Here is a 14,710-nt window from a genome sequence, read left to right on the forward strand (position 1 = left end):
TCATCATCATCATGGGCGCTTGTAGGCATATAGACGTTAACAATCGTTGTCGGTTTAGGTTTTGATTTTATCCTTATTACAATGATTCTATTGCTATGTGTTTTGAAATACTCTACTCTCTTCCCTATGTTCTTGTTCATTATGAAACCTACTCCTGCCTGCCCATTATTTGAAGCTGAGTTAATTATTCTAAAATCACCTGACCAAAAGTCGCCTTCCTCTTCCCACCGAACCTCACTAATTCCTACTACATCCACATTTATCCCATCCATTTCCCTTTTTAAATTTTCTAGCCTACCAACCTTTTTTAAACTTTTAACATTCCACGCTCCGACTCGTAGAATGTTATTTTTTAATTTTCTGGTGACCCCTTCCTTAGTAGTCCCCCACCCGGAGATCCGAACAGGGGACTAGTTTACCTCTGGAATATTTTACCAAGGAAAAAAAAAAGCAGCTGTAGTTTTCCATTGCTTTCAGCTGCGCAATACTCAGAGGACTGAGTGATGTTGATATGGCCGTTTAAGTCATCCTGACTCACGCCCCTAACAACTACTGAAAGAGCTGCTGCCCTCTTTCAGGAATCATTCCTTAGTCTGGCTCTCAACAGATACCTCTCCGATATGGTTGCACCTTTGGTCCAGCTACTCTGTATCACTGAGCACTCAAGCCCTCTCACCAACGGCAAGGTCTTATGATTCATAGAGGAGGTACATCCTAAACTGTAAAAATTAAATATTTAACAACCATAAGTTGTTAAATAAGGTGGGTTACATACATTTTCCACAATCCCCATAAGTTGCAGAAAAAGAGTAGAATTTCAGGGAAACTATGTAGAAAAGCAATAAATATCTTCTGCATTTTTATTTTGTAGTAATTTTGTAGCATTTTTATTATGTAGTATTTATATGTTATTTGGTATGATAAAAACGGTTTCTAAACCTGAACCTCTATTTTTTTTTTTGTTGAGAAAAGTTACGTAAATTTCAAAAAATTCAAGAAAAAAAATTATTTAAGTTTAGTGTAATATAACTTTGTTAAATTGCCAATAATCAAATATGACATAATGACAAACATAACTGCGACAGAATTTGTAGAGAATTTAATTCTGAGAAAATTTATGGAATTAAAGCAAAAACAGAAGAAAATCTTTCAAAATCTACTTTTATTGAAAACCAAAAATAACATTCTGAAAATCTTGCACTACAAATGAGTAAAATATTCATTCTAGTATAAGTTTTTAATTTGTCATTTTTAGTACATTGATTAGACAAGCATTTAAGATATTTTCAGAAAGCTGAAAGAAAGACAATCACTCACAGTAAATTTAGAATGAGAATTAATAATCATGAAACAGATACTGCCTACGATCGATATAGTGAAAACTTTCAGCAATTTCATAAAGATTATCTGCATGTTAATACAGAGGGAATATGCATTGTTAAAATTTTCCTCCATATAATCTTCAGCGGGTACAACTTCTGGAAGATATGATTACGATCCCAGAACCAATTGCTGCCAACAGCTACTGGAAAACAATACATTAACCATAAAATATTCTTCACTGATTAAGCAACATTTACATGGAATGGTACAATCATAATTGGAATGACAGTAATACTCACATTATCATTGAATCAAACATTGTTTTTAACAAAATCAATTTTCTCAGAATTAAATTTTCTACAAATATTGTCTTTGTTATCAGCATTTTACAAACTAAGTTTATGCCAAACCTAACAAAGCATTTTTAGGCTCCAATTTTTTGGGTTTTAAAACAATTTTCTCACAAACTACGTTTTTTTATTTATTAGATAAAGATATATCTTTTTATTTATTAGCGAATGCTAAAGTAAATAAGTATACAAAATGTTATTATGGTTCCTCAATTCAATCTTTGGATATAAATTTTTCTTTAAAGAACACAATTATGGTAATAGATGAAAAACAAAGGAGAAAATCCCATTTCTCTTGTAAAATATTTGTTTTTGTAAATTTTGATAATTAGAATCTCAAACTGAAAAACCTAGTTTCAAAGATTAGAAATTTAAAGCTGGAATTCGCAATTTCTCTCAGTGTGATCTTATCTGATATATCTATGAAATAAATTTGAATAATGTCAAAATGACCTAAAAATTCAGTCTAACAGAGACCATTAATTTGCTTCAATTTTATATTTTTAACTAAAAAAAAATGGAAACTACAATGTCTATGCCCAATTAGTTCAATTTTGTTCCTGCAATGTTATTTCCCAATATTAAGAATATACATATTTATAAAATAAACATATATTTTGTATGTGTACACACACCACAGAGAGAGAGAGAGAGAAACCACACAGTTACAACAAAAAAGTGTAACTGGCTATTCACTTTTAGATATAATGCAAATAGAATAAAACAAGTTAATGATCAGATAATATTCACATATGAAAATTTATCAGATACTACACCTTGTAGTAAAACTGACTTGAGTTGAGATTAAATGGAATGATCAGTTCTTCCCAACTATCTTATTAACTTAGATATGTAAAGATACCAAAATGAATTTGGACTGTAAGCATTACAGTCTTTACTGAAGTAAATTAATGGCCTCTGTTAAAACTGAATTTTCAGGGCATTTGGTCATTATTAAAATTTATTCCATAGATACATCAGATAAGACAACACTGAGAGAAATTGAGATTTCCAGCTTTAAATTCCTGTTATTTGAATTCCTGTTCAGTTTCAGATTCTAATTATCTTTACTGGATCTGGTATTTAAACATACCAAATTTCAGTAAAATCCCTATCAATTGATCCATGGAGGGTAAAAGTCTCACAAATAATACAATTTTATTTACATGCACGAATTAAAAGAAAAAAGAAAATTTAACTAAATCATACAAGATCATGTAAACACTTATCACTTAAATCATTTTCTAAATTAACTTAAAAATACTTTTGAACATCTCAAAATTTGGTAAAGAAATACAATAAAAATAATTTGATACAAACCATTTACAGAGTTGTTAATGAATTCTTCAGCACCAGCATAATCTCCATTATCAACAATAAGATTATGAAGATCTGATAATAAGGGATCCTCTAACTGTATTCCAGATGCTTGTTGTAATGCTTTAAATGCATCATTATAGTCTAGTTTTCTTAAATGTTTCAGGCACAGTCTTACAGCTTCCCTCTCTCGATACTAGAAATAATTGTATTTCTTTGAAAAGAAACTATACACAAGAAATAATAAAACTATATTAATTATAATTACAAGCTTTCATTTCTTTTTTTCATAAAAAAAAGTACTTTATTGACTGAATTAAGACTTTCTACAGTTCTCAATGGTTTTTCCATCACTATTAAAAACATTCTTCTTAATAATCTTCAGTTATAAGAACATAAAAATTTATTATTGTTTTTTAAAAATGTATATTTTATAACTTACACCTTAGCTTTATTATTACTGCTGATAAGTACTGCACTGATTTATATCACTACTGTACAAAACATTTTATGTAATATTATGATTTTTTTCTATGTTTATATATGACTTAATTTGATTCTGTTTATAATTAACAAAGAATTATTAATTAAAAAAAATCACCAGAAAAAAAATTTTAAAACTAAATATGTAAATTTTTTAACACTAAGGAGACAGCAGCAATTAAATTTTTTTCAAAACATAAGATATTTTAACAGTATGACATAATTGCATGGTCTATTGCTATAATATTAAAACATCATTATAAGATTTTCTAATCATACCCTCCCTACATACATGAGAGACAATGCCCATATCTTTAACTTATTTTGATAAATTATATTTAATAAAATTATCTTATAGAATAAAAATGAAGACGGGCACAATGTTTAGGATGGAACGTTTTACTTTTCTCCAAAATAACAACTATAACAAGTCAGATTGAGCCTCCAGCAGATGCACCTGGATATATCTGGAACAAACAGGAGAAATTTGTCCGGTGAACCGAATCTAAACAAACTTCATCTATCAAGTCACTACATCACATCTAGAGTTGTAACTTGGGACCTAGTCCCACCTGCGGTGGGACTAGGTCCATGAAAGGTCATTTAAAGAATATTCCACCAGTTGGACCAAGTAACAACAGTGTTCAAAGAAGGCAGTACTTGGATACAGTGGATTGCCAATTAGAAGGTAACATCGGAAGCATTGAAATGCCCTGACACCAAACACACACACACACACACACACAATGTAAACTCACACAGATTGATAAACTAAAAATAATAACCAACCTAATGAACAAACATAAAATTCTCATCATGAGAAATAAGAAAAACCAACCAGGACACTAAGGTATCTCAAGAATGTATGGTCTCTACAAATGTATACCTGTAAACAGAGTGAAGAAAAGTATCCCACACTTTGGAACAGGCTCTTTGATCAGCTTCAAAATAATAAATTCCATGCAAGAATTTACGTCACAATTTCCAAGAATCTTAACATTCACCCTAAAAGCATCTAATAAAATCCACAACATAATAAATGACCCGCCCCACTAATAATAAAAGTACTGTAAAGAAACAGATAAGTTCTGGACCTACTTGACCAGACCATAAATAACAACCTCAAAATCACATTAAACAAGTAATCGGAGATTTCAACCTTCAAGAAGGCAGAGAAAAAAGATATGACGATTTCATCAGAAAATGGCCAACCTAAAAGCGAACAAATGAAAAAAAACAGAGACTCATCGATCTCTGCAGAAACCACAACCTAATCTCAAAATCACATATTTCAAGAGAAAATTTCAAAAACTTAAAACCTGGAAATACCCTGATTTCACTAAAGGAGAATAGCAACTAGATCATATCTTCAGGGACAAATACCACCACAAAGAGATCTATAACATAAAATTTCTCCAAGGATTAGACAGTCTCAGATTACTACGTAGTCAAAATTAAAATTAAATTCACTTCTCAAAGGAAGCAACAAAACCAAGCCTCTAAAACTAAAAGAAAAGAGACCCTATCAAACTAATCAAGAATGAGAATTAACAAAAAGCAAGTGAAAAAATAAAATCACAGATAAACTCAGACATAGTCAACAACCTTAAAACAAACCGCAGAAGAACTGGCCGCAATAAAATCCCCTAGAAAGCAGTGGTGGTACAGCAAATGCGACAAAACAGTGGAGAAGAGACATTAAGCATGGATATTAAATCAATCCCAAAAATCACGAACATCTTCCAAAATCTAGTAAAACAAAGAAGAGAGATCATCAAAACCCTAAGGAAAATAAAAAGAACACCATAACGACACACTGAAAGAAGAATCCAACAAAATGCAGTCGAGAGACTACCACAAAATCTTCAAAAAAACAACTCCAAAAATGCCCTTAACGATAAAGACAACACAGAAATCCTAGCTAAATATAAAAAAAAACATGTAAATTGCAAAGAACCGACAGAGCTCCTAAACTTCGACACCACCATCCCAATAATAACATCAACCCTCCCACAATAAAAGAAGTTTACCTATCACTGGGCAAGACGAGGAATTACAAAGTGGTGTGAGAAGATCAGACCTTTGTAGAGATCTGGAAACACGCAAAGACCAGCAAAAATCACCCTTCATCTACAGCTTGTCAACAATTGGATCAAAGAACTACCAGGGACGACAACCCTCATCCACCCATTACATAAAAAAGTGGACAAAACAGACCCTAACAACTACAGGGAAATCTCACTCCAAGATACAACATACAAAATTCTTTCAAGAAAAAACCTTAACAGGATTGGTCAGTTAACAACTTGAGAAAGAATTATGAGAATACCAGGGAGGTTTCAGACCCTGGAGGAGCTGTCCAGATCAAATCATGAGTCTCAAGACAACACTGGATTACAACCGAAAAAAAAGACATGATGATAATGTTTGTAAACTTCAAGAAAGCATAAAATTGCATTTACAGAGAATCCGTAATAAAAATTCTAAGAAACCTCGGACTACATCCTAAATTAATAAACACGATAAAACTGACCCTCACAAACACCAAGTCAAAAATGAAATTCAGAGGCGAACTCTCAGAAACATTTAAGATAAAAACAGGATTGCACCAAGGCGATGGACTCTCACAACAACTACTCAACTTCACTCTGTAAATAGTAATGAGGGAATAACTTAAAAAATGTCCTCAAAAATAAAAATACACCAAAAAATCAAAACAAACTGGCTTGGCTTTGCTGACAAAATTAAAACACAGATATTAGAACTTCAAAGCACTGCAAATAAAATTGGCCTCAGAATATCATTTGAAAAAACAGAAATTAGGGTGCAAATTGGGGTGTTGGCCCCAAAAGCCAACACAAAAGAAGTAAATATAAACTGTAATAAAGTCAAAGTAGCAATCCAATTTAAATACCTCAGAGAAATAATAACAAACAATCTAAACGAAAAGACCTCAATCAAAATATGAACAAACTTGCTAAACCACAAAAATTAACCTGGTATACCTACAGTAAAAAATCTCTATCCATAGATGAAAAACTATTACAGTACAACACAGTTATAAAACTGGAAGCCACATATGGAGCAGAAACACTCTTCCACTGAAACAAAGACCGACAAACTCCAGAAAATTCAAAGAACTGGAAGAACCTACATCAACAAAATGTACCAGAAAGACAAGTAGTGGTGGACTGTGCCCAACAAAGTCGTGTATAAAGAGTTATAACCTATTACTCATACCATTCATAAGAGAAGACTAGGATTCTTTAGACACACATTATGAGGATGCAAGATTTGAAACTTCTGAAACAGCAAGTACAGTACAATCTTGACTCGATAAACACAAAGACAGGATGCAGATGGATCCGGGAAATAAGAGACGATCTGAGGGAAATTGGCCTTATACCAAAAGACACCACAGACAAGATAATATTAATTGAAAAAATCAAGGACAAAAACACTCTTTTCTCAGTACAAGAAAGAAACTCACAACAAGAACATTTTCAACACCAGAAAGAGCACAGAGATCGTAACATCTCAAAAAGTAATGGGAGGACCGCAAGACCCGAACACTCCCTTCGAAAAGACTTGGATAATATCTTGGATCACTAATGTGATCCTATGTGATTATAAAAGATGAAAAAAAAAATGTATTTAATTCTGTTTGCTAAATATATATAAGGTTTCATACAGGTTAAAATGAGTATTGTATTTTACTTATAAACTGATCAGGTACAAATTTTACATGACACCATAAAATCATTAAAAACTTTTCTGGTAATATTTTTTAGTACAAATTAATGAAAGTAATACATTTTTATTAGTCAGAAACAGAATTAAATTAAATTTTATACAAATATATAAAAAATTATTGAAAGAAACATTCCAATGACTTGTAAGTGCAACTTAAGTCATTCACAAGATTTAAATTTCGTCTTTGACAACTTTCTTTAAGTCCTTTTTCTTTAGCTTATTGTTAATACTAATGGTTACTGTTTCATTGCAAAATAAATTTCCTAAAAGTGGAATTTTATTTTCAAATGGTTGCAGTTTTGTTTATATTCAATAAGCAAATGAACAAGGCACATATTGAATCTTGTACTTTTCTTTTTGTTACTTGTTTTTATATAAAATCAAAATTTCAATCTAATTGGTGGTAAATAAAAACCTATAGCCACCAAAGATGTGAAATGTCTTTGAAATATTAGATAAATGAAAATGTAAGTTTAGAGTAGGAAGACTTAAAAATGGTTTGATATGGGCAACAGTGTTATTATTATAAAATGTTATGCCTAATCCATTCAGAGAACATAATAAAATTGTCATTAGTGGTCAATAACACCAAACCATGATCATTTTACGGGCCTCTAAAGCTGGTCCATCATCTTTATTTTAAATTATCTTTCAAAATCTTACCCTTTCTGTCAATTTTTCAAAATTTAAGATTATATATGTATTAACTTAAATATATTAATTTGGGTGTCATTAAGACCATCTCTGTATGATCATTTATTTATTTTTTTAATTTGGGATTCTCTCTAAGTTTTATGTGAACTTTTGGGTAATACTGGTATAAAAGTTTTATAAAATTTGCCACATACAGGCATGAAATTTTGCATGGATGCCACTGTCAATTTATACAATTAAAATAAATTCTGAAAATGTGAACTTTCAGAAATTGAATGATTCTTTAATAATGTTTTCTAAAGGTTTTAATTAAACGTCATACAAATGACAGCTAAATACTAGAAATATATATATTTTGATTTATAATAATAGTCATAATTAATTTTTTGTACCAATTTTTTTGACAAAAATGTGTGAAATAAGCCTTTGAAACATTTTGTGTATCATCACGTTAATAGACTTACCTAAGGTCACATAATCTTGATAGGTGTGCCCTCTTCCCATAACTATAGGGAGTGAAAGGTGTTTGCTTCTATTTTTACTTCCTAAGAAATGACTGTGAAAAAACTATCCTAATGGAATTTTCTACCTACAAGGAATATCCATACCAGGTTACAAGCTTTCATCACTTCTGGTCTTGGGATCCCTTTACAATCCCTTTTTAATATTATCCATTAAGGGTTGATTAATCATAATAATTTCTGTTTGCTGTCAGTAAGGATTCTGATTGGGGTAAAGCACAAAATATTTATAAGTTTGCTTAGCAAGACCTGTAGCAAGTTGTAAAACCCACTTTGCTTCATGTAAAAAATAATGTCTTGAAATTCAATTATGAAGTAAATAAAGTAAAGAAAATTAAAGTAATTACTAATGAACTCTTTTCAATGCAAATATTTTTCAGGATGCCAAACTTATTTTTTTTGTCAAGATATCTATGAAAGGAATCCTAAATGCTCTAAAAATCAATATAAACAAATCAAATTACTTAAATGCAAAACATGCTTCTTGGGTGTGTTAATGCAGCAAAAACAAAACATGTTTGCTAGGTTTTTTTTTTTTTTTGAAAAGCAGTGGGCAATTGTATAATATATATAAAATTTAAAATAATCTCATTTAAAACAAACTAAAATTGGTCCTGTATAAGCTGTAGTTGTTAAAACCAATTTTTAATATATTATCAAATTAAGCTTAAGATCACGAAACTACAGTATCCTCAAATCTATTCTTTTTTTGCAAAATGTATTTTTATGTTCCTTTTCTTTGCTCTCTCCATTCTCATACTAATGTAGCACAGTGCTTTAAATAAATACACAATGACTAGCAGTTTACTTTTTTTATACATAATTTAATAGAACAAAAAAGAACAATCATATATAGCACATACTCTTTCTCATTGTTGTCTTTTTTACACTATGCTTACAATTGACGCTTGCTCGTTATCAACAGTTATACTACTGATCAATATAAACCAAAACAATAGTTTAGTAACCAACATTCTGATCGTGTCACAACACTATCTCTCAATCAAAATATTCACAGCAATAAAAATAATAAATGCATACATGACAACCTTAAAAATAAAACAATATCATGTTAGATATGTATAATAACATTTTATGCCAAGAACAAAACTCAATGAACTTTAAAAATATAAACAAAAATAAAAAGAAACATAATTTCTTACTTTTCATTTAACATTAACTTTCTTAATCTTTCAAATGACAGTTTACTGAAAGAGACCTGGTGAATATCAGCTACTTGAACATTCCGATGACACATAACATACTTTTATTACAGCTTACTTAATTATCACTTGAATAAAATGATATGAGGTATATTCATAAAGTAAGGGCAGTCGGCTTATATTTAAATTTGGCGGGTCTGAACACAGTTTCACACATGCAGGGCTATCTATCAGCTATTTGCGAAGCTGATGCAGTTTTTTTGAATTAGTAATTGTTTGCCTACCAAAGAATGCAGATCGCGATGTCCACGACAATCATTTCTCCCAAGTGTGTGCTGTCATTCGATTTTTGTGTGCAAAAGGATCTTCGGCTGCTGAAATTCATCAGGAGTTGTGCCTAGTGTATGGACCTACAGTAATGAGTGAAGGAAAGGTTAGACAATGGTGTCGAGACTAAAAATGGCTGCACAAATGTGCATGACAAAGAGTGGAGTGGCAGGCCCAGTAATGCGAAAATTCATGCTGATGAATTTTCGCATGTTATATTTTCAGCATGGCTATCACAAACTGTGTGCAAGGTAGGTACTGAAAATGCTCACCAACTAACACAAAGAGCAAAGAGTGTGCAGTGGACAAGCATTTTTGGATTGCTATCGACAAGATGGAGTTGATTTGTTTTCCCACATTGTTACAGGCGACAAGACGTTAATATCTTACACCAATAAAGAATCAAAACAATAGTCAATGCAGTGGCGTTATTCAATTTCCCCAAAACCGAAAAAGTTTAAGCAATCTCCATACTAGAGTCGAAAAATGTTGGCTACCATTTTTTGGGATGAAAAGAGTATCACTTTGGTTGATTTCAAGGAACGTGGATCAACAATTACAGCTGACGTGCACTGCGAAACACTCACCAAACTGAGATGTGCGATCCAAAATCAATGACGTGGGAAACTGTTGTCTGGTGTAATTCTCCTTCACGATAACACATGTTCTCACACTGCTGCCTTAACCAAGAAGAAAATTCAAGATTTTCATTGAGAACTTTTTGACCACCCTCCATATAGTTCCGAACTTGCACCTGGCAACTACTTCCTATTCTTTCATTTGAAAAGTGGCTTGGTGGACAACAGTTTGAATATGACGAGGAAGTTAAGACTGCCATTGTCAACTGGTTCAATTCCCAGGCAGCAAACTACTAAGCAGCGGGGTTAAAGAAACTGGTGCAGCATTACGAAAAGTGCTTAGAAATTAATGGCGATTATGTGGAAAAGTGAAGTAGATATGTAGTAAACTAAAACCGTAAGTAAAAACCTTTTCTCACTAGTTAATTGTTTTTAATGATCAAATGGCCCTTAAATTATGAATATGCCTCATACTTAATGAATGTCAATGTGCTTTAACCATTTAGGGTGCTTGGAAGATTTACTAATTCTTACAGCAGATAAATTGTCCCCATATAAAAAACTACAGCTAAATCACTTGAATTTTCCATCACATCTAATTCAATTAAAATATTCTGAAAACAAGCCTCACAGACACACTGACTGAGGGCCAGATATTCTGTCTCAATGGAAGACAGAGTAACACAAGTCTGTTTCTTTGAACACCAAAACACAGTACAATTAAGAATGTTAAAAACAATGTCCACAGGTGGAATTTCTGTCAGTGGTGTCACCACCTCAGTCAGCATTTACAAAACATTTGATAATCAGTAGTAGAATTTTTACTTTAAACTAATTTCAAATCCAGAGTTCCTTTAATATAACATAACACTCTTATCATTACTAGCACAACTCTGGTATCTGCTTAGAATACTAATAACTACACACAGATTTGGTTTGCTGCCAAATATTGCATATATAATATAAGCTATTAAGTTTTGACACTTATTTCCTATCTCAGTATTCTCTGGTTTCCTTTCAGAAAATAATTATAATCAAAATTATTATCTACTGAAGTAGAGACAATTTTACAATCAAGCATATTGAAACATTTTAGTACATTTTCTAAATAATTACTTTGATTGAAAGTTATCACGTCACCTTTTAAGCTTTGTTCTACAGCAATACCTAAATAATATGAAATTTGACCCAAATCTTTCATTTTAAACTTATTAATCATTTCATTCTTAAAAACATTAATTTCTTGCATATTTGAGTCCATGATAATTATGTTATCAACATAAAATAGTACATAAATTTTTAAAACATTACGTAATTTGAAATACAAACAATCATTGTATGAACTTACAAAATTTTGAGTTATCATGAATTCATGAAGTTTTTTATCATATCAGCATTTGGAAGAATTTTTAAACCATAAATTGCTTTCTTAAGTTTGCACACTTTATCATTTGGTAAACTGTAATTCTCAGATAAACACATAAATACATTTTATTTTTTCATTTCACCATGAAAAGAGGTGCTACAGACATTCATTTATATACCAGAACAGTCAAAACTTATACTAATAGCTAATATTAATCTAACTGGATTTAATTTGACAACAGGAGGATAAATATTATAAATTGACCCTTTCTGCATGAACCCTCTAGCAACTAACTTAGATTTAAATTGAATTATCTTGTCTTGATTATCTCATTAATTCTGTAAACCCATTTGCTATCAATAACGTCACATATTTCTAGCTTACTAATAATGTACCATGTATCATTTTCAGCTAATTATTACATTTAACTGGAAGCTGCAGCTGATCTCTAGGACAAAGCTGTCTTCTATCAGTGGGTCTACGTGTTCATCTTCAGAGAACTTTTTTCTAAACTTTCATCTCCAGTCACATCCTTAGATATGTTTTCGATGTGTTCAACTTCAGATGTTGGTTATTATTTCTTCATGTTGACATTACAATAAAAAATAACATGTAATTATTCAGTTTTGATGGAACAAAAATAATATATCTCTTTCTAACATTACTGCATTCATATCTGTAAAATAAACTCTAGTCCTTTTGCACTTTCACCATAACCTACAAAGATTACCTTTCTACTTTTAAGATCAAGCTTCTACCTCTTCTCTTTTGGTATATGCACCCACACTTCTGTACAAAAAAAGTGGTTTTATTTTTTCTAAATCAAAATTTTGCTTATGATTCCATAATTCATAATGTGTTTTATCTTTAACTGTACTTGTCCTAGTTCAATTAATCAGATACACAGCTAAATTCGCTGCTTCAACCCAAAACAATTTGCATAAATGTTTTGCTGCCATCAATCTAGCTACCTTGATGATTGTACGCATTTCTTGTTCAGCATGACTATTCTGTTCGGGATTAAAAGGAACAGCAGTCTCATGTTCTATAACTTGCTGAATAAGAAGTTCTCATATTGTGATTAACAAACTCCTTTCCATTAAATGTTCTTACAATTTTAATTTCCTGACCCATTTTATTTTCACACAGTTTTAGAAAAAGTTCAAGCTTACCATAAACTTCATGCAAAAATTTAAAAAAATACAATGAATGGTCATATTCCAATATAAACATGTAAAGAGAGCCATCTTCCAAAGAACCACAGACATCAGCATGGATTATGTTTCCAAGTTCATTTGATTGTGAATTACTTCCTCTAAATGAGTTATGATGCTGTTTTCCCTCCACACAGGCTTTGCAGAACAAGGATTCATTTTTATATTTATACATAATACAATTTTGATTCAAAAAACTTTTCACATGATTGATATGCCTAACTTTCATGCCACCAGATAAAAGATTTTTTATTTGAGTTCACCATGGCATAATTGGCCAAACAACAATCATTTGGTCTACACAATTCTGGTTATCCAAACAAAACATTATGCAAAAACATTTATTTGATTGCAGAAAATTGATTTGCTTCCTTGTAAATTAATCGTGTTTCATAGTTTTAGAGTTGGCTACAGATCTGATGCTCGGATCCAAATCCCATGTTCTATTGCTTCGAATCAGTAATTCTTATAGCAGCCACAACTAAAAATCATCTGTGATGACAGTTGTGATTTGAACTAACAAACTGAACAAACCTACTCTTGACTCTCTCAACTGCTGATTTAAATCATCTGCTGTTTCAAATCTTACACATCTGCCATTTTAAATCCGGCTTAGTTAATATTATGTGGGAATCACAGCAAATTATAGGATGGAATCATATTAAGGCCTGGAAGGCCATATTAAGGCCTTCCAGGCCTTAATATAAGGATGGAACCAATTAAGGCCAATCTTTCATTGAATAATTTACATTTTTTTATTTGCCTCAGACAATTTCCTTTGACAAAACCAATAATCTTTTAATATATAGCCCTTCTGATGACAAAAATGACACAATACTTTTATTTTTCATAGAACTTAATAATTCGTACACTGATTTTTTTTATGTCCATCCTTTTCACAAGAAAAGCATTTCAGACTAAATTTATTTACATATTTAGAAGTTATGCCACAGTATCTTCACTAGATTTTTAAACGCTCTTCTTCAATCAATAATCTAGCTTAAACTGCTTAGAGTATGTTGATTTTAGCCACTGAATTGCAAGCAAACAAAATGTTTATACTGATCTGGCAAACACATAATTATTTTTGTAATAACCATTTTTTCAAGTGGTTTCTTTTTTCTGCTGTTTAATAGAAGCATTTAATAGTAAATTTTGAATTTTTGATAATAAGTCCATAACACTGTTTACAAATTAAAAAATTACTGCTGTTAAAGGATGAATAATCACTTGATTAATGCTCATATATTATTTTCAGTTTAGTCCACATTTCATTTGCAGTTTTGCATATCAAAACATGTGACAAAGGCCTGGATTCCATGCATGTTACTAACACTTCCTGTGCATAAGTATCATAAATTTCATACTTTTTCAATTCTGCAGCTTTCAAAACATCTGGTTTCTATATATCTCCATTGATAATGCCAAAGAGATCTTAGCTATCAATACTACTCTCATCTGGAATTTTCAAATGTTCCAGTAATTTCATTTAACTTCATAAACTGCTGTGATTTATCCAGCTTGTCACAAACAATCCAACAAAATTTTCAAGACCTCTGTTAACAGTTATAAATCTGGGCCCATAACCTGTTGTAGAGTGCTTTAACTAAATGTACAATGACAGCCAGCAATTTACTTTTTAAATATAATTTAAAAGAACA

General features: G+C 31.2%; 1 protein-coding gene across 2 annotated transcripts in view; it reads right to left on the reverse strand.

Annotated features, from left to right (window-relative positions):
• muskelin (muskelin 1) overlaps nt 1-14,710 on the reverse strand; it is a 70,465-nt gene that overhangs the window by 35,584 nt on the left and 20,171 nt on the right. For both annotated transcript variants that reach the window (XM_075360672.1, XM_075360671.1), the window contains exon 5: nt 2,994-3,186. In XM_075360672.1, the coding sequence (XP_075216787.1) occupies nt 2,994-3,186 (193 nt within the window). The remainder of the gene's footprint in view (nt 1-2,993; nt 3,187-14,710) is intronic.

This window comes from Lycorma delicatula, chromosome 3 (assembly GCF_047948215.1).
Source record: "Lycorma delicatula isolate Av1 chromosome 3, ASM4794821v1, whole genome shotgun sequence".
NCBI classification, from domain to species: Eukaryota; Metazoa; Arthropoda; class Insecta; order Hemiptera; family Fulgoridae; genus Lycorma; species Lycorma delicatula.